Source organism: Rana temporaria, chromosome 4 (genome assembly GCF_905171775.1).
Source record: "Rana temporaria chromosome 4, aRanTem1.1, whole genome shotgun sequence".
Classification (NCBI taxonomy): domain Eukaryota; kingdom Metazoa; phylum Chordata; class Amphibia; order Anura; family Ranidae; genus Rana; species Rana temporaria.
The window spans coordinates 39,030,865-39,057,921 of record NC_053492.1 but is presented as its reverse complement, the minus strand read 5'-3'; the positions used below and the strand labels follow the sequence as shown (position 1 = coordinate 39,057,921).

General features: G+C 42.1%; 1 protein-coding gene across 1 annotated transcript in view; it reads left to right on the top strand.

Annotated features, from left to right (window-relative positions):
- LOC120936140 (cytochrome P450 2C5-like) overlaps window positions 1-19,091 on the top strand; it is a 56,118-nt gene extending 37,027 nt beyond the window's left edge. Inside the window, exons 5-10 of the mRNA XM_040348276.1 lie at window positions 3,848-4,008; window positions 8,631-8,807; window positions 12,111-12,249; window positions 16,257-16,441; window positions 17,371-17,512; window positions 18,813-19,091. Coding sequence (XP_040204210.1) covers window positions 3,848-4,008; window positions 8,631-8,807; window positions 12,111-12,249; window positions 16,257-16,441; window positions 17,371-17,512; window positions 18,813-18,991 — 983 coding nt within the window. The 3' untranslated portion in view covers window positions 18,992-19,091. The remainder of the gene's footprint in view (window positions 1-3,847; window positions 4,009-8,630; window positions 8,808-12,110; window positions 12,250-16,256; window positions 16,442-17,370; window positions 17,513-18,812) is intronic.
- Window positions 19,092-27,057: the final 7,966 nt, after the last annotated feature.

Sequence of the window (27,057 nt, the reverse complement as noted above, 5' to 3'; positions counted from 1 at the left end):
CACGGGTCTCAACAAGTGAGGGGTTGCTGAGACGATGTTGCGTTTGCAATGGTCTCAAATGAATATCAGGCCGCTGAGACGACTTTGTATGGCTGCAAGGGTCTGAACGGGTGTCAGGTTGCTGAGACGATATTGTGTTTTGCAATGGTCTCAAATGAGTGTCGGGCTGCTGAGACGACTTTGTATGGCTGCAAGGGTCTGAACTGGTGTCAGGTTGCTGAGACGGTATTGCGTTTTGAAATGGTCTCAAATGAGTGTCGGGCTGCTGAGACGACTTTGTATGGCTGCAAAGGTCTGAACGGGTGTCAGGTTGCTGAGATGAGATTGTGTGGTTGCAAAGGTCTAGACGAGTGTGAGGTAGCTGAGATGATATTACATTTTGCAAGGGTCTCAAATGAGTGTCAAGTTGCTGAGACAATATTACCTTTTATTTATGAAAATGACTGTGAATGAAACGCTGGTAAACATGAGTTACCACGTCTGGCAGTGTTTATAAGCTGTTACAGGCATGGGCGTTTCAAATGCCTCTGAACATCCATCTGAACCCATTTTTTTTTTCAGGAAGGTTTCTAAACTCAACTGCCTAGAAACAACTATAAATGATCCTGTGTACATGTACTGATAAGAAAACATAGAGGAGAGATTGGGGATCCTGTGTAGATGTACTGATAAGATAACATAGAGGAGAGATCAGGGGCGGCTGAAAAACACCCAACTGTTCCTAAACGTCTGTTTACCAACAGCAGTGTACATGAGGCCTAAGACGATTTGTCTGGCTGCAAGGGTCTCAATGAATACCAGGTTGCTGGGGCCAGACTGCGTGGTCACAAAGGTCTTTGACGAGTGGGAGGTTGCTCGCAACGGTATTGCGTGGTTGCAAGGGTCTTGATGAGTGTGGGGCTGCTGAGACGGTATTGCGTTTGCAAGGGTCTCAACAAGGGTGTCAGGCTGCTGAGACGATTTTGCATGGTTGCAATGGTCTTAACAGGTGGCAGGTTGCTGTGCCGAGATTGCGTGGTGGCAAAGTTTTTTTTTTGCGTTTTTATATATTTTTTATTTTATTTTTGCGTTTTGTAAGGGTCATGTGTTGCAAGGGTCTTAACATGGGTGTCAGGCTGCTGAGATTATTTGCATGGTTGCAAGGTCTCAATCAATAAGAATTGGGTTACTGAAAAAGGATAGAAACACCTGGTTTGTTTGTACCTTTAAGCGAGCAGTATAAGGTAGGAGGACAACGTCCGTTTGATTCGTAGGTTCCGTAGGGGCCACTAACGAATGATATGGGAGACAACAAATAGTAGCAAATTGATAGGACATAAAGAATATAATAAGAAATCTTACTTGGGACAGTGGGCCATGCGAGTGAGTTTGTGGCAGACTGTGGCTGCAGTGAAACATATCGGGAAGGTGTAGCGTGATGCCGTGCATGGGGCAAAACAATGAGGTTTGGTGTAGAAAATAGAACGCGAGAAGTGCGTCCGAATAGTTTGTAAGCTCCACTGCGTGAACCGACTATATAATATGGGTGACACCACGAGTGGCCACGAATTTGACATGACAGACAAGCTAACGAATCCTACCTGGGACAGTGAACGTGCGACTGGGTTTGCTTTGGACTGGAGTGGGTGTGCAACACATCCGAAGAGTGTGGTGTGGCGCCATGCATGACGCACAGGCAATAACTTTGGTAAATAAATTAGAGAGAAGAACCGTGTACAACCAATTCGTAAGTTCCGCTGCGGGAACTAAAACACACGGCATGGGGGAAACAGCGAATGGCAACGGTAGAAAGTATGCAATGTATCTGATACAAATCGGTTATAAAGAGAAATGACTGATACAAAACGATTGTAAAATGCACGAAACAAATCCGATACGATTTGGTAGTAAGGAGTATTGAACAAATCTGATATGAATTGGTTGTAGAGTGTATGCTACCCTTTGCTTTGAAACCAAACACCTACCAACCACCCATCCCCCAGGCTAATCAAGTGCAGACAAGGCACCAGGTGAGTCCAATTACCACCTCAATCTGCCAAAGAACCCATACAAACAATACATGCTAATCTCCAAATGGATAAGACAGCAACCCCATGGGCAGTGAATTTTATAACCAGTGAAGCCTATGGCGAGTGATATCAGACAACGACTGACAGTGGCTCTGAGGCGTTGATTTACAAATGAATCGTATGTTTGGCAGGAGGAAGTTACAAATGTACCAAGCCTGTGCCGAATGATGTTGGAACATGAGCAACAATAGGTTTTTAACAAAAGGGATGCAGGATAGGAAGCATAACGAATTGCAAGATTGCACATGATACGAAAAGGTTTGAATACTACCTGCGACAGTAAGCGGGAACCGCCGACGAAGACCATGAACGGAGAAGCCGCAATGTCAAATGCGATTGAATGCACAGACTCACGGACATGAGGTGAGCTGGGAAGAGTCGGCCCAGTGACGTGTAGTACCGCACACTGAACCGACAAAGAGCATGTGTGTGTGGTCTGCTTAAATACCCTCCGGGCTTAGAGTTGCCACCTCATCCCTTTAAAACAGAACACATAGTAATTACACAGGTTCTGGGGCTAATTTACTGTCGATACGGCACCAAGTGAGTTTAATTAGCAGCACCTTAATCAGCCAGAGAACCTGTGTAATTAATATGTGTTCTGTTTTAAAGGGATGAGGTGGCAACCCTATCCGGGCTCCTCCCATAAACTCAGGCCACCATACTGGCCTTCTTATTTGTCCAAATGTTTTGCCTATTCGCAACTTCTGGTGCGAACCAAACTGGGGGGTGTTTGGCTCATCCCTAGCAGAAACCATAGGTTTGCAGCAAATCTTCAGGATTTTCAAAGTTCAATGCCAGATATAAGAAACAAATTTAAATTGCAGTGCATAGCACTTCCAGTTTGGTTAGCAAGAGGGAAGTTTCCCTTCACTTCTTGTCCCATAGCCAATACAGGAAGTGAGAGGAAATACCTGCAAATTAAGGGAAGCCCTTGGGGACCCCCAGGTCACCATAACTAGCGTCCCCATTGGAAGATTTCCTCTCTGTTACTTTTCTGGAAGCAACCCAAATTTGAGATTTTCTTTTACTTTCACTCCTAATAATAATGGTAAACAAATAGATATCTCCCTAATGGGGGCACAGACAGTAATACAAACTGACAGATGTTCTAATCCATCTTCACTCTATCAATTAAAAAAAAACGTTTTGCCTTTAGTTGTACTTTAACATTTGTCAAGTCATCAAATGTACTAATGTGAATGTTCATACAAAGGTTTGTTCGGAAATCTACTAATATATTGGCAACTTTGGTATTCACTAAGGTTATATTGTAATTAGAACCTTTGGTCAACAGTACAGATTTATTACTGATCACTGTATATGTGTCACATGCTATGTCTGTCTCAGTTCATGCCCCTCCAGATTGTCTGCCACACTATCACAGTCACACTAGAAGTCGCTGATCACCACCACTGTATACTACAGTTTGTAGACAGTATAACTTTCACACACACACACACACACACACCAATTAATATAAACTTATTGGGATTTCACTTTACCAAAGACATGTGGCAGAATACATTTTGGCCTAAATGTATGAAGCAATTTGATTTTACTGGATATGTTTTATAACAGAAAGTAGAAAATAACTTTTTTAATTTTTATAATAAAAAACAAAAAAGAAAGATCTATTTGTGTGCAGTGTTGCATGACCGCTCAATTGCTAGTTAAAGTAGCGAAGTGCTCAATAGCAAAAATGCCCTGGCCATGAAGGAGATAAAACCTTCTGGAGGTCAAGTGGTTAATATTATTTTTTTCCCTCTTTATTGTAGGGGAACCTTTTGATAACCATATGGTCATAAATGCTGCAGTAGCCAACATAATCGTTTCCATATTGCTGAGTCATCGATTTGATTATGAAGATCCGACACTTTTGAGGCTTTTGAAAATAGTTAATGAAAATACCCACATCATTGGTAGCCCAACCGCAATGGTAAGCTAATAAGCCAATACAGTAAATGTCGGTATTATGCATTTACTATATTAAAGTTCACTTTTTTTTTCTACTGATTTATTACAATACATTGGCTTGGCTGTGAACTTGGGCTGAGGCAAGTTCTGATGATGTGTAATCTGACTAGGTCATCAGAATCAGAATTTGCTGCACCACTCTAGTACAGCTCAATCAGCTTCCAACTTCAGCTTGTTCAATTAAGCATTGAAAAAAAAAATTGAAACAGATTGGTTTCTATGCAGAGCTGCACCATATTTTGCACCCTCCAGTTTTAATAAATTAACTCCATTGGGCCAGATTCTCGTAGAATGGAATATCTTTACGGTGGCGTAACGTATCCGATTTACGTTACGCCGCCGCAAGTTTTTCAGGCAAGTGCTTTATTCACAAAGCACTTGCCTGTAAAGTTGTGGCGGCGTAGCATAAATCACGCAGTGGAATTTAAATTGGGCGGGTAGGGGGCGTGTATCATTTAAATTAAGCGCGTCCCCGTGCCAAACAACTGCGCATGCGTCGTCCGTAAAATATCCCAGTGTGCATTGCTCCAAATTACGTCGCAAGGACGTCATTGGTTTCGACGTGAACGTAATTGACGTCCAGCCCCATTCACGGACGAGTTACGCAAACAACGTAAAAATTTCAAATTACAACGCGTTAACGACGGCCATACAACATTGGATACGCCACCTAGGGGGCATGTTTATCTTTACGCGGCGTATCTCTTACGGAAACGGTGTATCTTTACTGCGACGGGCAAGCGTACGTTCGTGAATCGGCGTATCTACTCATTTGCATATTCTACGCCGAACTCAATGGAAGCGCCACCTAGCGGCCAGCGTAAATATTGCACCCTAAGATATGATGGCGCAGGCCATCGTATCTTAGGCAGGTTTAAGTGTATCTCAGTTTGAGCATACACTTAAACATACGACGGGCTTAGATTCCGAGTTACGTCGGCGTATCTACTAATACGCCGGTGTAACTCTTTGTGAATCCGGCCCATTGTGTCCCAAGCAAATGTAATCATTCTGTGTTTATACGTAGCACCTTCTAGTGTGCTACTAGTGTTAGTGCAGGTAAATTTAAGTTATGATTAATGGTTAGTCAGAAACTGGGTCAGGGTTACTGCAGGTCAGGCTGGGTGGCTCCACAGAGGCAAGTCCCTGGTACCTCCGCCTGGATGTGGAAGTTTGGAGAAACTTTTGGGTGGAGACCAGGAGGGCTGATCTGCATACTTGAGGGAACTTGTCCAATCCCCAGACAGAGGGCCTGACAGGTTGGCTGAGTCAGCCCTTAAATATGGTGGAGCCTGGCCAGCAGGGGATTCGGGTGGAAGATGGAGTGCAGAGGAGGCTGTCAGTGGCCTAGGTGGGGACCCCTGGGTCTGGAGGGGCTCTTCCTCCAGGCTAGGAGGGTTCTGGCTAGCTTGGGAAGATCCTATCAGGGTTTCAGTTTGAGGGGGAATGCCTTAGGAGCAGCAAGGAGCAAAGAGGACGAAGTAAGTACATCAGAACACCCAGGGATTTGCAAGGGGAGACACTGCCACATGTGGCAAGCTTTCAGGAGGACAGAATTGTGCTCAACCCTCTTATCCCTTGCCCTGGCAGATCTTTGGAGCAGCAAGGTAGACTGGTGGACAAGCAGCCAGGATGACTAGTAGTTCCTGCAGGCAGTAGAGCTGGGAGCAGTTTCTATAGAGGAGAGGATATACTTGTCAGGGAGCCAGCCTGACCAGTCACCAAATGGCGCACATGCGCGGAGGAACAGATTTTCGGCGCATGCCCGGTCTGGCGGCACAGCCCGCGTGCGGGCGCGCACACATGCGCACACCCCTGAGCCAATCAGAGGCCTGACCGGCCTATTTAAACTAGCCTCTGTCTCATGAAAGGTTGCTGGTTTGTCGTCAGCTCCTGCCTTGAACTTCCTGTTGTTGTACCTAACCTCGTTTGACCCGGATTTCCTCACAACTCTGCTCTGTCTCCAACCCCTGACCTCTGGCCTGAACCTTGGACTTGCTACCTTCTCCAGCCCTTGACCTTCTGCTTGCACCCCGGATCCACCTTCAGTCCTAGCCCTTGAAACATGCTCTGTGTACCTGAACTGTCTTACTACCTGATCCGCAGCCTGTCTCCAGTGAATTACTACCTGCTAGCTTCCTGTCCGGCACCTCCTATCAAGCTTCAGCTGCTCCTCTGGTACCGGTGCCTCCTTGCACCTTCCCCCCTCTGTCTCAACTCCAGGGGGCGGAGTGCGCCAGGTCGCAAAGGTGAGCCGCCCTCAGCATCTCGGTCTCGGTGAGTACGTACCTGACAATACTCCTGTATGCAGATTACAATATACTGTGCTATTGTTAAAGGGGACTGAGAGCTCCTAGTCCTCAAGGGACTTTTGCTTTTGATCACTAAAGACTTTTGGTGTCCAGGACAAAGGATAGTTCAGTATTTAGTACATCAGAAGGACGTTGTCCCTATAAATAGTTCTGGTCAAGTTGGGCATCTCATAAACCCTACACCCCATTCAAATGATTACCCCCAATAAAACAACAAAACAAAGCTCATAGACTGTTTTCTTGTGTCCAGATGGAAGTGATAAATGCTTGTTGCCTGGTTGTGCAGGGATAGGGGAATCAGTCACCAACATCCCCTGTTGGGGTAGCGCAGTGTTGCCAACTGTCAGTATTTTTACTGGCAGCCAGTAAAAAATAGGCACTTTTCTGCTGCCAGTAAATGCCAGTAAAAAAATATGGCTGTGACGCTTGGCTCGGAACTGCGCATGAAATTAAATAAATAAATAAATACATTTTAAAGAACCCGTTCCCCCATGCTCATGCGCAAAGGCGAACATGCACGTTGGTCCCGCACGCATATGTCAGTGGCGATCCCGCCACACATGTGAGGTATCGCTGCAAATATGAGTGAGAGCAATAATTCTAGCAGCAGACCTCCTGTGTAATTCTAAACTGGTAGCCTGGAAAGGCTTTTAAGGCATCACCTATGGAGATTTGTAGGTACTCTAGTTTGACGCTGTTCCACAGGTGTACACAATTTTAAAGTGTGACATGTTTGATATATATTTATTCAGTGCAACATCATTTGTTGTAGTTTACCAAACATTTGGGTAATATATTGTGTTTTTGTGCATTAAAAATTCACTAAAGGGTATTTTTTTCACAGGAATTAGCATTTAAAAAAACGCTGCACAAATATCATGTCCCATAAAAAATATGCAAAACCCATCATTTTACTTTCTGGGACCTCTGTTTAAAAATATATACATAGTATGTGTGGATTCTAAATGATGATTTTTTACATGTCAGAATTGAATGTCATTGAATTGAATATCAAAATGCAGATTTTTTTTACATGTCAGGAATGTCAGAATTGGCCTGGACTGGAAGTGGTTAATGATATGTATCACTACCCCCGAAGGAGCTGCTGGTTTGTTTTGGGTGGCATGTTACCTCATGGCTCCTCCGCCGTCTTAAGGGTGTATGGTGCATATAGCAGTAGTAACGGAATGTCCACGATAGGTGTCTTTTGCTGTGCTCTTTATTACCCAGCTGGGTAAAAACAATACAACTTGTGGTGAAGAAGGTGTTGAAAGGAGAAGGAGAATAGCAAATTCAGGCGTAGCAATAGGGAAACAGTCCTGCTCCCACGTGTAACACTTCTTGCGCCACTCCTGCTTGAGTGGGAATAGCGTACCTGGACAGGCCTCTCTCACTGACCTGGCAGCCAGAGTTTCGCTCAAACTTTTAGGGAAAAGTCTCTGCCACAGACCCTCCTGGAATGGACTCAGAGAGAAACCTCCTGATTGTGGTTACGGAGATGAACCTGCTTAGTAGAATAACGCCTGAATCTCCTTCAAGTTGTTTTCAGGTACCGACTGACAGGTGACCAGCCTCCCAGTGTCCAGATACCTCGATCCCCAGTGGTTTGTCGAGACCCTATTGGATTGCCAGCCTCTCATTGACTCTCCTCAGATGGACTCCCCACCAAACAGCTATACCGCTTGGGATCTTTAGGATTGGGAACCCAGTCGACCACTGGGCTCCCCGCCACAGCTCAATTGTTTCGGACCGACATGGTGGCACGCATGCCCCCGCCCTGTAGGTCATAACACCGGGGCGCCGTGGCGCAGACACCCTAAAGGTGGATGCTGCACCCGAAGAAGAAGACCCAGAACTAATGGCGTCTGCCCCATAAATACCCTCCCCACAGCGAGGCCCAACCTTCCTGATTGGCTGCTGGGGAAGAGCACCCAAACCTTGACTCCACTGCTGCCACCTACTGTCCTGGGTGGGAAGAGCACCCCAGCAATAACAGAATGAGCCCACAGCCCAGCCAAGCTGAGACAGAGACCCAAATTAGAACACATTAACCAGATCAGAGTTTAACTAACACTCTGATCTCCCTCTAAATTTAAATAGCACCAGTACTTTGAAGTAACCAGGCGCTACAGATATATAACAAAAAAAAGTCACATAACCATTTGTTTAGTGCAGGAAGTTTAAAATGTAAAACTAAATACACATTCATGCTTAAATGTCTAAATAGACAGTATGTTATTGTTTCTAAGTTTCTTTTATGTTTTTGGGGCAGCTTTATAATGCATTTCCATCAATGATCCGCTGGTTGCCTGGAACACACAAAACTGCCATGAAAAATGTGGATGAAATGCATAGATTTGTTAAGGAAACCTTTACCACCCAACGGAAACAACTGGATGTCAATGACCAGAGGAACCTTGTTGATGCATTTCTAGTGAAACAGCAAGAGGTAAGGCAACACATCCAGAAACGAGAAGAAGCCACTAAAGCCCCATACACACCACCAGTTTTCCTGCCAGGAAAACTGTCAAGAGAGCTTTTGGCCGGGAAGAACCGGTCGTGTGTATGCTTCCTCGCAGTTTTCCCATCAGGAAAACAGCCGGGAATACAGGCGGGAAATAGAGAACCTGCTCTCTATTTTCCCATCAGGATTCTCTGCGTTTTTTTTTCCTCGGCAAAAAATCTACTACTTTCCTATGGGAAACACTGTGAGGCAGTGCCGATAGAGGATACACACGGCCGCGATTCCCGGCCAAAGCTCCATGGCAGTTTTCCTACCGGGTTCTCGGCTTTCTCCTCGGTTTTCTCGGCGGACTTTTTATCGCCGAGAAAACCGAGCGTGTGTACAGGGCTTAAGGCTCCATGCTCATAAACGACTGTTTTTTGGAGTTTGGGTGTTTTTTTTAAAAAAGCCAATAAACTCCACTCTATGTTATCCTATGTGGCATGCACACATGGAAGTTTTTGAACGTTTATCAGCAGTGGGGTTTATGGGCTGTTTTCTGAACGCCCTAAAATCGCGTTCAGGAGTCGTTTTTCTGACCACAAAAAACACCAAATGCTTATAAACGCTGATAAACTTTGATAAACGCTCAAAAACGTGGCTCACCAGCGTTTTTTATCATTTTTGATGCATTGAAAAAAAGAGATAAAGAAATAAAAAAAGAAAAACGCTAATAATCAACTTTAAAAAACGTTAAAAGACTCACTGCAAAGCTACTGGCGTTTTTATAACATTATTTTAGTGTCCAGTGTGCATGGAGCCTAATACAACTTAAATGTTGAAGTGGTTGTAAATTATCATCTTGATCATCTTGTAAAAAAAAAAACATTCAGTTTAAAATAGAAATGAAAAGCAAAAGATTTTTGTATAGATATAATCAAAAAATTCTAAATACCTTTTTTCACTTTTTTTTTATAAATAATTACATTCCCTCTGTTCTCAGTGGCATATGAGCTGGGGAGAGGAGAAGCAGCAGCAGCAGCACACTGAGCTTCCCAGTGAATTGGCTGTGCAGGGGGGAAAGGGGGATATGTTAGGAGAAGTCTGATCATTGGAGGAGAGTACACTGAGTTCCCATCATTGCTAGAGAACTGACCACAGTGTGCTTTCCTGCTTAGTCTGGTCAGTTTTTAATAGGAAACTAGAGGGTCATCTGCCGGCTCAGCGGGGATCAACGGAGTGATCCCCGCTGAGCAAGTGGATAAGTAAAAACAGACAGCCCCATGTGAAAGGTGCCTTAAAGTTTCTTTGCTGTCGCTTGACAACTTGAAGTTTCAGATTATGTAAATTTGCCCACTTACAAACAAATTAAGGGTCTTTATTTTTTATCATATGTGTATTTTATATGTTAGAGGCAGAATATCAACCAAAAATCCAGAAACACAAAATAAATGCTATAAATTAAGTTGCAGTTCAGTGAGTAGAATACATATTTGATTCCCAAGCAAAACATGACTTAGTACTTGGTGGAGAAACCCTTGTTGGGAAGCACAGTAGTAAGGCCTCGTACACACGTCTGAGAATCTCGTCAGGAAAAACTTGTCGTTTTCCCTGACGAGATTCTTGGCAAGAAACTCTTGCCACCTGAGTGTACTGACTTTTATTTCAAAAGAACCATGGTTCTCTTGAAAGGAAAGAACACGGTGACATCATCGCGTATGACGAGCATGCACTCGTCACATTCGATGCCGTCGCCGCCAGCTTGCTTCACCCTACCTATGCCGCGGAAGCTACCGCGCATGCGTCAAAGTCATTTTGAGCATGCGCGGGTTTCCACGGCGACAGGTAAGTGTACACACTCTTGAGTTTCTTGTCGGGAAACAGGCCGACAAGAATCTCAACGAGAAAAAAGAGAGCAGGTTCCCCTTTTTTTCTTGTCGAGATTCTGGCCAGATTTCCAGACGAGAAACCTGAATGCCTTGTACACACGAATGGGAATCTCGGCAAGAAGCAGTTTTCTTGCTGGTTTTTGCCGAGAAACCCGGTCGTGTGTACGAGGCCTTAGACGTTTCTTATAGTTGGTTATTAGGTTTGCGCATATCTCAGAGGGGATTTTGGTCCACTCTTCTTTACAGATCGTGTTCTTAGGGTCATAGTCAGCATTTTTCTTCCTTCAAACATGGCAAGTCTCCCTCCTCAAGATGGCACATGTACAGCCAATGAACAACTAAATGATTCAGAGAAGGATTGGGAGAAAGTGCCGTGGTCAGATGAGATCAAAATGTAGCTCTTTGGCATTAACTCGACTTACTGTGTTTGGAGGAAGAAAAATGCTGATTTTGACCCTAAGAACACCATCCCTACAGTCAAGCATGGATGTGGAGAGCTGTTGCTCTTCTGAAGGTACAAAGCCAACTTTACCACATTAAGGGGCCAATTGATGGGGCCATGTATTGTAAAATCTTGAATGAGAACCTTCTTTCCTCAGCCAGAACACTGAAGATGGGTCTTGGTCCAGCATAACAATGACCCAAAACATACAGCCAAGGCAACAAAGTGTCTCAAGAAGAAGCACATTAAGGTCATGGAGTGGCCTAGTCAGTCTCCAGACCTTAATTCTATAAAACATGTATGGAGGGAGCTGAAACTTCAAGTTGCCAGGAGACAGCCAAGAAACCTTAAGGATTTAGAGAAGATCTGTAAAGAAGAGTGGGCCAAAATCCCTCCTGAGATGTGTGCAAACCTGATCACCAACTACAAGAAACGTTTTACCTCTGTGCTTCCCAAAAAGGGTTTCTGCACCAAGTATTAAGTCATGTTTTGCTTCGTAATCAAATACTTATTATACTCACTGAACTGCAACTTCATTTATAGCATTTGTTTGATGTGTTTTTTTCTAGATTTTTGGTTGATATTCTGCCTCTAACATTTAAAATACACCTATGATAAAAAATATAGACCCTTAATTTGTTTGTAGGTGTGCAAACTTACAAAATCTGCAGTGAATCAAATAATTATTTCCCCCACTGTACATGGTACAGCAGGCATGTGACAGGAATATGAAGTGTTGGGGTAACAAACGCGTTAACTTCACATTTGTCAGAAAAAAACAACAACAAAAAAATCCCTATAAATACTACACAAGCACTTTTGGAATTTAATGTGACTGAAGCTGGAGTTGGGATTATCCAATTTCTGTGTTAATATGAAGTATGTTTTTTTGTAATAACAATGGCCACATAGCCTTTATCACTAAGTTTATAAAACTACATTTTTTTATTTGTTTTATATAACTACATTTTACAGGAGAAGCCCAGTCACGAGTTATTTTTCACCAATGAAAACCTAACAGTGCTTGTAACTGATCTCTTTTCTGCTGGGATGGAGACGACCTCGACCACACTTCGCTGGGGAATTCTGTTGATGATAAAACACCCAGACATCCAAAGTAAGAGTGAAGCCATGTTCTTGTACAGCCATCATGAATTGCCATGCAGCTGTTTTTTTTATGTAACATCTATCTGAATATATGGGTGATTTACTGTTTTATATTTCCCATGCTTGGACCATATTTATGATGATAAATTCATGTATTGACTTATAAGTTATAACCACTAGCAGGTGCAGCTCTCTGTATGTCAGACAATGGAGTTGGTGAAACTAAACCTGAGAAATGTATTACAAAATGAACTAATCAGGGTCTGCATGATTTTGGAAAGGTTATAATTTTCCAAGTGGAATCAGTGAATCTCATTGAAATTAGAAGGACCATAGACTTTCAACAAGCTAGGACCCCAACTTTTAATAAGACAAGCAAAAATTAACATTATTCATACATGGATTCGGGAATCTCCACTGGCGGCTATTGTGTTCAGCAGCCACGGCATCTGTGGTTGCCTAAACACAGTGAAGCCACCCATGACTCGAATTTCATCAATTTTCAGCCTAAATATCACTTTTGCTGTAGTACATGATATTAGTGTGCAAGTTCATAGTGTAGTATGTCCTACAGATGTATAAGGGTAGGCGGATGGTATCTCCTCCATGTTCGCCTCCTCGTTGGGTGCCAAAGGCATACCCCGGGGGTGAGTTCTGGCACTTGTGACAGGATCACTTTATTACACATGGGGTACCTTTACTTTTGTGCCATATTCATCAATGCCCCAGGACAAGGCTGAGGCCACCATGGGGACCTCAGCCTTGATGAACCACCGTGGGGACCTCAGCCACCTCTTTTAGAGATGAACATACACTCCGTATGCTTGCACCACAACTGTTCTCCAGTAACATTTTGGTTCCCCGTGACATTGCATATTTTCTCTGTAACTTGCATTTAGGAGGGACATGCTGAGCCTTGTCCACATCCACCCATCCAGCGTATCACCGCTACCTCATTCCCAGTAACAGTATGGGGCTCCGCTGTGCACCTTGCACAGATTCCATGCGTGCACTTAACTTCATTTAATTCTTCTGTACCTGTGCACAGGCTGGACAATTCACTGAGAGTGCCAACAACAACTACCTCCTGCAAGAAGCCATCCCACCTGTCTCCGGCACACACTTAATGACATTCTGCTTGGTGAACTTCCGTTAACCTTGGTAACCACTACTGGTGTCTTGATATCCCAAAGTACCTTAGTGAACTCAACTGTACAAAGGTGTCGGTTACTTGTGTAGCGATACCCCCGTAGGAGCTGCTGGATTAGAATTTCGGGTCTGCCGTTACCTCACCATTCACCGTACCAGAACTAGGGGTCTATATTGGAAAAAATATGTCCACAGATGTATTCACCAATCACTTAGTCTCTTTTTCCAATGCTTTTATTAAACAACTTGGTAGCAGTAGAGGAATGGAGGGGAGATTCAGATACCTTGTTTGCAGATCACGGGCACTTTCTAGGATTCAGAGGACAAACAGCTTTCCAGCACTGGATCTCGCAACCACCAGATAGGCCTCTCTCACCGACCTAGCAGCCGGTGTGATGGACGGACAAAGTCTCTGCTACAGATTTAATAAATACAATGGGGTTGTTGCACAATCCTCTGCCACCAGATTGTGTAAACGAACAGTTTTGTAAAGTTCAAGAACAGCTACACATTACCAGATTCAACCACTTTAGCCCCGGACCATATTGCTGGTCAATGACCGGGCCACTGCGTCGGCACTGCGTCGCTTTAACTGACAATTGCGCGGTTGTGCGACGTGGCTCCCAAACAATATTGGCATCCTTTTTTTCCCCACAAATAGAGTTTTCTTTTGGTGGTATTTGATCACCTCTGCAGTTTTTATTTTTTGAGCTATAAGCAAAAATAGAATGACAATTTTGAAAAAAAAAATATTTTTTACTTTTTGCTATAATAAATATCCCCAAAAATATATATAAAAAACATTTTTTTTCCTCAGTTTAGGCCGATACGTATTCTTCTACATATTTTTCATAAAAAAATATTGCAATAAGCGTTTATTGATTGGTTTGCGCAAAAGTTATAGCGTCTACAAAATAGGGGATAGTTTTATGGCATTTTTATTAATATATTTTTTTTACTAGTAATGGCGGCGATTAGCGATTTTTATCGGTACTGCGACCTTATGGCGGGGACTTTTGACACATTTTTGGGACCATTGGCATTTTTATAGCGATCAGTGCTATAAAAATGCATTGCTTACTATAAAAATGCCACTGGCAGGGAAGGGGTTAACACTAGGGGGAGAGGAAGGGGTTAATTATGTTCCCTGTGTGTGTTCTAACTGAAAGGGGGGTGGGACTGACTAGGGGAAATGACAGATCGCTGTTCATACATTGTATGAACAGACGATCAGGCATTTCTCCCCCTGACAGGACCGGGAGCTGTGTGTTTAAACACACAGCTCCCGGTTCTCGCTCCATAACGAGTGATCGCGGGTGCCCGGCGGTGATCGCACCCGCCGGGCACGCGCATCAGCACCAGGAGCGAGCGGGGGCGCGCGCCTCCGGCGGCGCGCATGCGCCCCGATTGGCTGAAGCGCGAGATGACGTATAGCTACGTGATCTCGCGCAGCCGAGCCGACCTGCGGCGGCTGGTTGGCAAGCAGTTAAGCCATACGGCAGTACTGTGAGGTAGAGTGGTTGGGAATGCGTCCTCCAATTGAGTCACCAGGCCCTTCCTGAGTAGAATGAGCTTCGAGTTCGAGTCGAACTCATGTTTGACTCGAACATTGCCTGTCCGCTGAACAGCAAACTATTTTGGGTGTGCGCGGCTTATTCGAAAAGCCGCGGAACACCCTGTAAAAGTATACGGGAGAAATTTAAAGTGTTAATTTTAAAGGCTTATATGCAAGTTGTTGTCATAAAAAGTGGGGACCTGGGTCCTGCTCCATGGACATGTATCAATGCAAATTTCGTTTTTTTTTAAACTGCATTTTTTTCGGGAGCAGTGAATTTAATAATGTTTAAAGTGAAACAATAAAAGTGAAATATTCCTTTAAATTTCGTACCTGGGGGGGGGGGGGGGGGTGTATAGTATGCCTTTGAAGTAGCGCTTGTTTCCCGGGCTTATAACTGTCCCTGCACAAAGTGTCATTTATGAAGGAAACAAAGTAATTTAAAACCACTCGCAGCTATAATGAATTGTCGGCTCCCGCAAATACAGAGACAAGTCATTGATAAAAAAATAAAAAATGTGTGGGGGTCCCCCCAAATTCAAGTACCAGGCCCGTCTGGTCTGGTATGGATTTTTTTTTTTTTTTTTAATATCATTTATTTTTATTTTCTATTCAAGACCACAAAGAGGTATTATCATAACAGAAAAAAAGAAAGAAGAGTACATATACATGTTGTCGTTCCAACCAGCGAAGAAACAAAAAAAAAAAACAACCAATAAAGAGATGTCCATAACTCTCCTTTCGTAATATTATCCTAATGAACAAAGCTTCTTAAACCTTCTCATCCGAGACTCTAACTTAAATTTATTGTTCTCATACACGAAAAGCCTCTCTGTTCCCTGAATCCCTTGTCCTTATATACCCCTGCCTTCCCCTCCCCTAACCCAAACAAACAAACAAACAAACAAACAAACAAACAAAACAAAACAAAAAAAAAACAGAACTCCACCCCAAATAAAAAAAATATGTGTGGTTCCCCCCAAATATCCATACCAGACCCTTCAGGTCTGGTATGGATTTTAAGGGGAGCTCCACCCCAAAAAAAAGGTGGGGTTCCCCCCAAATATCCATACCAGACCCTTCAGGTCTGGTATGGATTTTAAGAGGAACTCCACCCCAAATTAAAAAAAAATGGTGTGGAGTTCCCCTCAAAAATCCATTCCAGACCCTTTATCCAAGCACACAACCTGGCAGGCCACAGGAAAAGAGGGGGGACGAGAGATGAAAACACCCTGCAATAAATGGATATATGTAATAAAAAAAGATTCTTCCTTTTACAGGGTAATATTATTATTTTTTTTTCTTTTAATTAGGGAAAGTTCAAAATGAGATTGAAAAAGTGATTGGATCATCTGTGCCACATATTGGTCACCGTAAGAACATGCCGTACACAGATGCCGTTATTCATGAAATTCAAAGATATGCAAATATTGTTCCAACCAACCTCCCACATGCTACTACTCAAGATGTCAACTTCAGGGGTTACTTTCTTCCAAAAGTAAGCAGCAAATTGTTTCTGCACCTCGTTATTTCATTCTTTACAGGAAATGGAATGAAGATACATCTTCTAGCTTTGAGCCAGGATCTCTGGGGCTGTAGACACGCATCAGATATGTAGGTTGGAACTAGGAGTATGATGTGAGGATAGCTGGAGGATAGTGGACTGTACTACACAAATGGTGGAGTGTTGATTAACAATTTTCAATGAATTGTATGCAATAGATAGGTGAAATTGTATGGTGTCCAAAATATCAATCATTTTCACAGGAATAGCCAACACATCCTGATTGACTTTTTTCAACATGAAGAGTCAGATTGTTGTAGGCAATTATATTGTTCCACAAGACAATAGTTTTTGACTAAAACAAAGGATAAAATAAAAGAATAAATCAAAAACAGATGGCCAACATTAGTCTACTGAGGCAATCAACTTAAGCCTTGTACACACAATCGGATTTCCATCGGACAAAGCGTAGGACCTTTGTCCGAAGGGCATTGGCCATGAATTTGTATCGCATACAAATGGCAAAGAATTGTTGGCCAACAAACAGGAAATTACGTGGTTTTTTCAGCTCTTTAGCGCCACCCTTTGGGCAACTTCTGCTAATGTTGTGTTATGGTGAAAGTTCATGTTGTGTTATGGTTAGCATTGCTTCTGAGCATGCATGTTTGTACTTTGGATTTTTTTCCACACACGATCGGATAATCATGCTATGCCATATTTGTTGTCGGAGATTCCGACAATAATTGTCTGATGGAGCATACAAACGGTCGGATTATCTGACAACATCCTGCCATCACACAATTCCCGTCAGAAAATCTGATCGTGTGTACGAGGCTTAAGACATATCCATACGAAAATCGACTTTGTTGGACTACTTTGTGTAGTATTATAATACTATTTAATTAAATGCTAATATTTTTCAGGGGACATATGTACTTCCATTGCTAACATCCGTGCTGTTTGACGAGGCCCACTTTAAAAAACCAAAAGAGTTTTATCCTGAACATTTTCTGGATGCTAGTGGAAGTTTTTTGAAGAAAGAAGCCTTCATGCCATTTTCAGCTGGTAAGAAAAAGCTAATGTTTATTTTCGTTTTTATTTTCCTGGCTCCCCTCTCCCCCATCAACATTGGAGTTTGCATCCAGACCACACTATGTACTTCACACAGCTAAAATCCAGTGAATTTAAGGGACAGCCCACAGGCACTATACAGTGGAACCTTGGTTTATGAGTAACGCGGGTTAACAAGCGTTTTGAAAGACGAGCAACTTTTTTTTTTTAAATCCTGACTCGGTTTGCGAGTGTTGTCTCGCAAAACGAGCAGAATAATGGGGTGTGCAGTACCTCATGCAGGCAGGCCTTTTATAGTGTGGGGCGTGTACTAAACCCCCTGAACCATAATTGGCCAAAGTCACCTTGGCTTTGGCCAATTATGGTTCTCCGTTTTTTGCGCGCTGTGATTGGCCAAGCATGCGGGTCATAGTGCATGCTTGGCCAATCATCAGCCAGCAATGCCGCAGTGTATTATGGGCCGTGACGCGCCACTCGAATTTGGCGCGAACGGCCCGTAACTTTCGTATTTCGACGAACGATCGAACATACGATGTTCAAGTCGAACATGGGCTTGACTCGAACACAAAGCTCATCCCTACCAATGAATAAAGATCATACATTGATATGTTCAATGAATATAGATCATACATTGATATGTCCAATAATTATAGATAATATATTGATATGTCCAATGAATAGGGATTATACATTAGTCAAGTTGGGTGTATCTTGAAACAGGAATGGCCGGGGATTACTCTATATCAGGAATATGAGTCAGGAAAAGTTACGGGCGAACGGCCCGTAACTTTCGTATTTCGACGAACGATCGAACATACGATGTTCGAGTCGAACATGGGTTTGACTCGAACACAAAGCTCATCCCTACCAATGAATAAAGATCATACATTGATATGTTCAATGAATATAGATCATACATTGATATGTCCAATAATTATAGATAATATATTGATATGTCCAATGAATAGGGATTATACATTAGTCAAGTTGGGTGTATCTTGAAACAGGAATGGCCGGGGATTACTCTATATCAGGAATATGACCAGATAATTCTGTAGTGATGTCTCTTTGTCTGTCTATACAGTCTTCAAAGTCAATCCATATTGTGTTTGTTTTTCTATACTGTAAGGAATAATGTATCACCTGTAGCCATTAGGGATATTATAATTCAACTTGGATGAGGTTTATGTGGCTTCTGAACTCCTCCGTAAACCCCAATATTTGTGTCCTTTACAACAGCAGGTACAGAATCTCAATTCTAATAACCTGATAATTTATCTCTTATATTTACTAGGTAAAAGAAGCTGTGCTGGTGAGACATTGGCCAAAATGGAATTGTTTATGTTCTTTGTGCAGCTTCTACAAAACTTCACTTTCCAGGCTCCTCCTGGGACAAAGTTGGACCTGAAATCAGGAGTTGGGTTCACGCGGTCTCCTACGAATCATAAAATTTGTGCTGTGCCCCGCGTGTGATAATGGATCATGAACATGAGAAACAAATGACTTTATATTTACAGTATCTGGAATCACCAGACTATTCATGATATGAAGATAAACCAACATGTTAACCCAGTCTGTGCACAATTAAGAGTATATTTACATGATTACTAAATTTTAGTGTTGAGCAGAATATGCCATATTCGATTTTGCGATATATCTCGAATATATATTCGAATATTCGAGATATATTCGCTAAATTCGAATATTCGTGATATTTTATCGAAATTAAATGATTGCGATTTTTCGCTATTGCGAATGCGAAAATAATTGCGATTTTTTGATAACTGCGGTAGGAGCACTCTGATTGGCTCAGAATATTCGTGATATTTTATCGAAATATCGCAACATGCGAATGCGATATTTATTGCGCAATTTCGAGAAATGCTGGAGGAGCGCTCTGATTGGCTCAGAATATTCGTGATATTTTATCGAAATATCGCAACATGCGAATGCGATATTTACTGCGCAATTTCGACAAATGCTGTAGGAGCACTCTGATTGGCTCAGAATATTCGTGATATTTTACAATACAAAATAATTGCGAATATTCGGCAAAAGCGGAAGGAGCACTCTGATTGGCTCAGAATATTCTTGATATTTTACAATACAAAATAATTGCGAATATTCGGCAAATGCGGAAGGAGCACTCTGATTGGCTCAGAATATTCTTGATATTTTACAATACAAAATAATTGCGAATATTCGGCAAATGCAGAAGGAGCACTCTGATTGGCTCAGAATATTCTTGATATTTTACAATAGAAAATAAAAAGTGTTTTGCATTGGTGGTGATTCTTTACTCTATCCATCTGTCACAGCCGTTTGTCAATCAAACACCTTGAAGATTGAACACGTTCATGCTGCATGCTTTGGACTTTTTTTCACTTCACATATCAAAGACATTTTTATGAAAGATTATTTTTCTATTATTGGGACTATATTTCTTTATATATTTGTTTCACTGTGTATTTCACAAGTTATTTGCGCTTGCTTATTTTATAATTTGCCCACATGTCTTGTCACTAGACATATTTTTTATTCTTGTAGAGCGACTCCATTTTCCGTCTTGTATTAAATTATGTTGTATAACATTTTTGAGTTGCTGCTGTATTCTCCCCTTTTTTTAAGGTATGCGCAATTTTTTCCTTCTTACAAAAAAAAATAATATCAAACATACAAATATTCATAACAGAAACATACACAAAGCCCCCCCCTTTTGCATCAGAGACAATCAGAGTTCTCCTACCACAGTTATCGAAAATTCGCAATAATTTTCGCATTCGCAATAGCGAAAAATCGCAATTTTTTTTTTTTCAATTTGGCAACATAAAAGGATCGCCTCAGCTTAGCTACTCGGCCCAGGGTCTCTAATCATACCAGCAATGCTTTTAGACGTCGATAGGATGTGATCTGTTTTAAAAATCAAATTGAAAAAATGCGAATATTCGGAATTGCGAATATTCACCGCGAAATTCGAAATATAGCGCGATTTCTCGAATATGCTATATTCGAGTCGAATATTCGCAATGCGAATATTCGTGAGCAACACTACTAAATTTATAAATTAAAGTATATCTAAGAACAAGAACAGAAATTATTTATGGCAACTTACTGATTCTTTGATGTGGTGGCTGTTTTCTATTTTCAGTTTTTTTCCTTTATTTTCCCTGGTGATCCTGCCAGAAACATACTTTCTGTCCTAGGGTGACAAAACTCACTCCCTGTACTGTATCTATGGAAGAGAAGCAATGTCACCCTGGGACAGGAAGTAATTATAGAAATCTGAGTAAGGTTTGGGACTTTTTATGTACTTTTTTGGAGTTAATAACCACTGAGCCAACAAGTTATATCCTCGAGTTTAAGCCGACCCGAATATAAGCCAAGGCACCTAATTTTACCACAAAAAAATGGGAAAACGTATTAAATTGAGTATAAGCCTAGGGTGGGAAATGCAGAAGCTACTGTAAATGGAAAAAAGGGTCAACAATGCCCATCTGCAGCCTCAATGTGCCCATTTGCAGCCTCACTGTGCCCATCTGCAGCTTCACGGTGCCCATTTGCAGCCTTACTGTGCCCATTTTCAGCTTCACTGTGCCCATTTGCAGACCCGCTGTGCCCATCTGCATGCCTTACTGTGCCCACCTGCATGCCTCATGTACCTGATCTCCCGCTGTGTCCACTGTGTCGTGCAGTCTTAACTGCAGTCAGTGGCCGTCCAGTGTGACAAAGCCCTGTGATAGATGGAACACTGATTCAGTTTCCCAGCAGTGAGTCAGTGTTCTGTCTATCATGGATAAGGACGAGGAGGAGGCGGGCCTTTGTTATACTAGACGGCCGCCGAGTGACTGCATGGCGCAGTGAGAGACTTGAGTATGAGCCGAGGGGTGATTTTTCAGCTCAAAAAAATGTGCTGAAAAGTCGGCTTATACTTGAGTATATACGGTATAGTAAAATAACAAATTATATTGCAAATTATTACGATAAAAGGTTGTTAAAACCATGCATTCATGTGATATAGAACAATATACGTGTAAAACGTGTAAAATAGTGCGCTACCACAAAAATTAGGTGAAAATGTGTTAATAAGTGAAAAACCTTAAATGAGAGAATATCTAGAAAAATAGATACAATGTCCTAAACAAGCAATTGGGGATGCAAAAAAATGATCGAAGTAGCTTCACAATTCCCGGTATCCACAATTACAACAGAATGACAACTTGTCTGCAGGTAAGATTTTCTGTTCATCAAAGAAAATAAGGCAATCACTGCTGCTTACCAAATCTGTTGGATCTCAGGTAATAGAGATCAGGGGGTAGGGCTGATCCCTATCTGGCTGATGGTGTTCTGACATGCCCATTTGATCTCTATTACCTGAGATCCAATAAATTTGGTAAGCCTCAGTGATTGCCTTATTTTCTTTGATGAACAGAAAATCTTACCTGCAGACAAGTTGTCATTCTGCTGTAATTGTGGATACCGGGAATTGTGACGCTACTTCGATAATTTTTTGGATCTCTAATTGCTTGTTTAGGACTATGGGCTAGCTTCACAGAATAGATACGACGGCGTATCTCCTGATACACCGTCGTATCTCTTGTCGTATCTATGCGGCTGATTCATAGAATCAGTTCCGCATAGATAGCCCTAAGATCCGACAGGTGTAATTGACTTACACCGTCGGATCTTAGGATGCAATACGTCGGCCGTCGCTGGGTGGCGTTTGCGTCGTTTTCCTGCGTCGGGTATGCTAATGAGCATTTACGGCGATCCACGACGGTTTTCGCGTTCGTTACGTCGTCGCTAGTCAATTTTTCCCGTCGCAAAGTTAGTCATGATTTTATATGCCTTAACTTTACACGAGCCATGTTAAAGTATGGCCGTCGTTCCCGCTTCGAAATTTAAATTTTTTATTTTGTTTTTGCGTAAGACGTCCGGGAATACGAAACACCGTAACTCACGTCGCCGTTCAAAAAAATGACGTCACATCGCGCAAAGCACAGCGGGAATTTCAAAACTGAGCATGCGCAGTACGTCCGGCACGGGAGCGCGCCTAATTTAAATTGTACACGCCCCATTTGAATTGGGCGGGCTTGCGCCGGACGTGTTTACGATATACCACCGCAAGTTTACAGGTAAGTGCTTTGTGGATCAGGCACTTACACTGAAAACTTGCGGCGGTGTAACGTAAACGGGTTACGTTGCGCCGCCGCAATTGTACCAGAATCTGGCCCATTGTATCTATTTTTCTAGATATTCTCTCATTTAAGGTTTTTCACTCAATAACACATTTTCACCTCATTTATGTGGTAGCGCACTATTTTTGTTTTACACTTTTATGGACTGAATATTTAAGGTTTTTTAGTTGCTGCACCACTTCACTTATGTTTTTTTTTTTGATACCATCTTGATCATAATTAATTTGCAACACATTTGTTCACTTGTTCATTTATTTATTTAGTTTCATAGGGTTTAGCGCAGATTTTTTTCCTTTTACATAGAACAATATACTCCATGTATTAGAAAGCCAAGGTGTCTTTGCTAAATGTTCCAAGAGGTTGACGCATTTCACATAATCGCTTCCTCAGGACCTTATTAACTTGGCAGCAAATAAACTGGCCGATACAAAAGAAAAATATACAATAATCAATACTTAACATACCGGTATGTCAGAAAATCCATACAGCTTGCTGTATCTCGTGTGTCTACTTATGTATTGTCACAGGAATGTTGCACAAGGATGGTGGATCATATAATGCAGATGAATTATGTTGTGTGGGGCAGTAGAATAGCATGCACAAATAAAGCCCTATATGTAGGGAAATAAGACAAATAAACAATTAATCACAATAGTCACCTAATTATATACTGTAATAGTATCCCGCTAGTTGAAGGACTTACTTGTCTAAAAAATACATAGAAAATTATGTGAGAAGGAGGCAGCACACAGGATGTCTGCATAGGTTTTCTAAATAAAGTTGAGATAAATTGGAGCACTGTAAAGGATTTGTAAATCCTTCAGATCTATACAGTAATGCCGCGTACACACGATCATTTTTCCGGTTGTAAAAAATGACGTTTTTTTTTATTGTCATTTAAAACGATCGTGTGTGGACTTCAGAGCATTTTTCGGGTTCTGAAAAACGGGCAAAAAAAAATTCGAACATGCTCTATTTTTTCACTACAATTTTAACGTTGTCGTTTTTAAGGTTGTAAAAAATGGTCGTGTGTGGGCTTTAACATCGTGAAAAATCTGTGCATGCTCAGAAGCAAGTTATGAGGCGGGAGTGCTCGTTCTGGTAAAACTAGCGTTCGTGATGGAGTAAGCACATTCATCATGCTGTAACAGACAGAAAAGCGCGATTGTCTTTTACTAACACAAAATCAGCTAAAGCTGCCAAAAGGGTGGCGGCATCCGAATGGAACTTCCCCTTTATAGTGCCGTAGTATGTCACTGCGCTTTGCTAGACGATCGTGTGTAGGCAAGGCCGTTTTAATGATCAGTTAAAAAAAAAAACGTTTTTTCTAGACCCTTAAAAACGTTGTTTTTTACAACCCGAAAAATTATCGTGTGTACGCAGCATAAGTAAAACTTACACTTATTCATGTGTATAATGAATTGTGCTGCGCTGTTTTTAGACTGTAATGTAACCTACTAGAACTGTGCACAAGATGGCAGTAGAAACAAAACCTTCAAACTGCAACTGTGATGAACGATATCCAAGGCGAATGAAGAACTTACATAGCAAGTATTGAGTGATGAATCAATCAGTGCTCATAAACATCAACATATCATTAACCACTTAAGCCCTGGACCATTATGCAGCTAAAGGACCAGGCACCTTTTTGCGATTCGGCACTGCGTCGCTTTAACTGACAATTGCGCGGTCGTGCGACGTGGCTCCCAAATGTCCTTTTTTTCTTACAAATAGAGCTTTCTTTTGGTGGTATTTGATCACCTCTGCAGTTTTTTTTTTTTGCGCTATAAACAAAAATAAAGCGACAATTTTGAAAAAAATTCTATATTTTTTACTTTTTCCTATAATAAATATTCCTCAAAAATATATATAAAAAAAATTTTCCTCAGTTTAGGCCGATACGTATTCTTCTACATATTTTTGGTTTGCGCAAAAGTTTGTGCAAAAGTTATAGCGTTTACAAAATGGGGGATAGTTTTATGTCATTTTTATTAATAATTTTCTTTTACTAGTAATGGCGGCGATCAGCGATTTTTATCGTGACTGCAACATTGAGGCGGACACATCGGACACTTTTGACACGATTTTGCGACCATTGTCATTTTTACAGCAAACAGTGCTATAAAAATTCACTGATTACTGTGTAAGTGACACTGGCAGGGAAGGTGTTAAACACTAGAGGGTGCTGAAGGGGTTAAGTGTGTCCTAGGGAGTGATTCTTACTGTGTGGGGGGTGGGCTAGCAGTGACACGACACTGATCACTGGCAGTGAAGGGGTTAACATGTAGGGGGCGCTAAAGGGGTTAAGTGTTCCCTAATGTGTGTTTCTTACTGTAGGGGGGGCGTGGCTGGGCGTGTGACATCACTGATCATCGTTCCCTATGACAGGGAACAGACGATCAGTGACAGGCTCACTAGGAAGCACAGGGAGAGGTTTGTTTACACTTACCTCTCCCTGTTCTTCAGCTCGTGGGACACCGACGACGATTGGGTCCGCGGGTCCTGCAGATGTGGTCACGGAGCACAGAATCGGGTTGTGAGCACGCCGGCGGCGGCGGCGAGCTCGCGACCCACACCTGGGCTTCTTAAAGGGGACGTACCTGTACGTCCATGTGCCCAGCCATGCCAGTCTGCCAACATATTTAGTCGTGCGGCGGTTAATATAGTGGGAAATCCATGTAATCCTGGGATAGCAGGTGTAAGGGGTGAAAAGGGGTGCTCCAATCTTAACCGTGTAGACTTTGAAATAAATAACAGGTGTCTCTTCATTCCATGCAGTGACACCTCTATGTGAAGTGGCCTCTCACATTACTGCTGTAAGGTAACATCATGGGAAAAAATCGATAATTCCAATATCCTCTGTAGGTCTTTGCATGGATAGCTGATGACTTCTATATGCCCTCTGTTTTCTTTTAAGGGTCCTCCTTCCAATGCTTTAGAGATCGATACTTGGTGGTGGATGGTGGCTCCTCTATACTGGGCTTTCACATTCGCCCAGAGCGGGATGCAGAGGGAAGAAGGGGAATGCGTATTGTAAAATGTATTATTAAAACCAACATAAATGACAGATAGAAAAGGGGAAGGGGGCACCATATGGTGACCCACAGGTCGGACTTTAAAGGCACAATGGAAAGTATACAAAAATACACAATATTTATTTAGAGTAGTACATGGTACATAGAAAACATATATAAAAATAAAAAAACACATATGTAGAATATATGATAAAGTGTGAGCCCCTGTGCCTCAACGCGTTTCACTGTTTGGTTTCGTCAGGACACATTCAGGGATCGTTGGAAAAGGAAAACCGGGTCTCACTATCTTATGGGAAGAAAGTAGTCTTATCCATAGGATTACAAAAGGATTGTATCCAAAGTGTTTAGGATATTCAAAGGAGCCAGTAGCTCATATATTCCACACAGCAGATGCTGTGGCTGAAATTACTCCAAAGGGTGTAGAGAAGGAGGGTATCAGATGAGAAGGGGAAACAAGGAAATGTATTTCAAATGGTAACCGATACAAAGTTCATTATATCCTTTGAATTAGAGGTCAGATTTATATGTATGGCCACTGGAGCGAAGGTACACTGCATACAAATAGAGAGACGGCATAGAGTCTATACGGGTCTAACCACTTAAGGCCATTGAGACTGGCAAACACACCCGTTATACCCCCTCTTTTTGTAGAAGAGATGCACGCTCATCACTGTCTCTCTATTTTTATGAAGTGTACCCCCTTTTTCTCTATATATTTAACTTTCTATAGATGTGGCCATGCGAGTGCTTTCCTTCAATTTACAACATAAATGACACTCACATTGAGCAAGATGATTGCATTTTCCCAAAGTGTTTCCTTAGATTGGCGGCCATTTTCCCAGGGATGATAGAGAAAATGCATACACATATAGGGTTGGGAATCACAAACAACTGTAAAAAGGGTAATAAAGCTGAGACAGTCATCTAAAACACTGCTGAATGAAGCAGAAGGTGGAGAATAAATTAAAAAAAGGGCTATTATTACACTTATCCCTGCCATCCCTCTAACATAGAAGAGGTATGTAGGGGTAGGGAAAAAAGGAATTTGTATTCAAAGGGGTAGATCCACATACCTCCGCTGCGCCCGGCGCAGATGTGAGATACGCTACACCGCTGTAACTTACCTGGCTTTGGTTTGAATCCTCAATGAATTTGCGCCGTAAGTTACGGCGGCGTAGTGTATCTCTCGCGGCGGATTTCAAATTGGGTGGGTAGGGGGTGTGTTTCATTTAAATGAAGCGCGTCCCCGGGCCGAACGAACTGTGCATGCGCCGTCCCTAAAATTTCCCACCGTGCATTGCGCTAAATG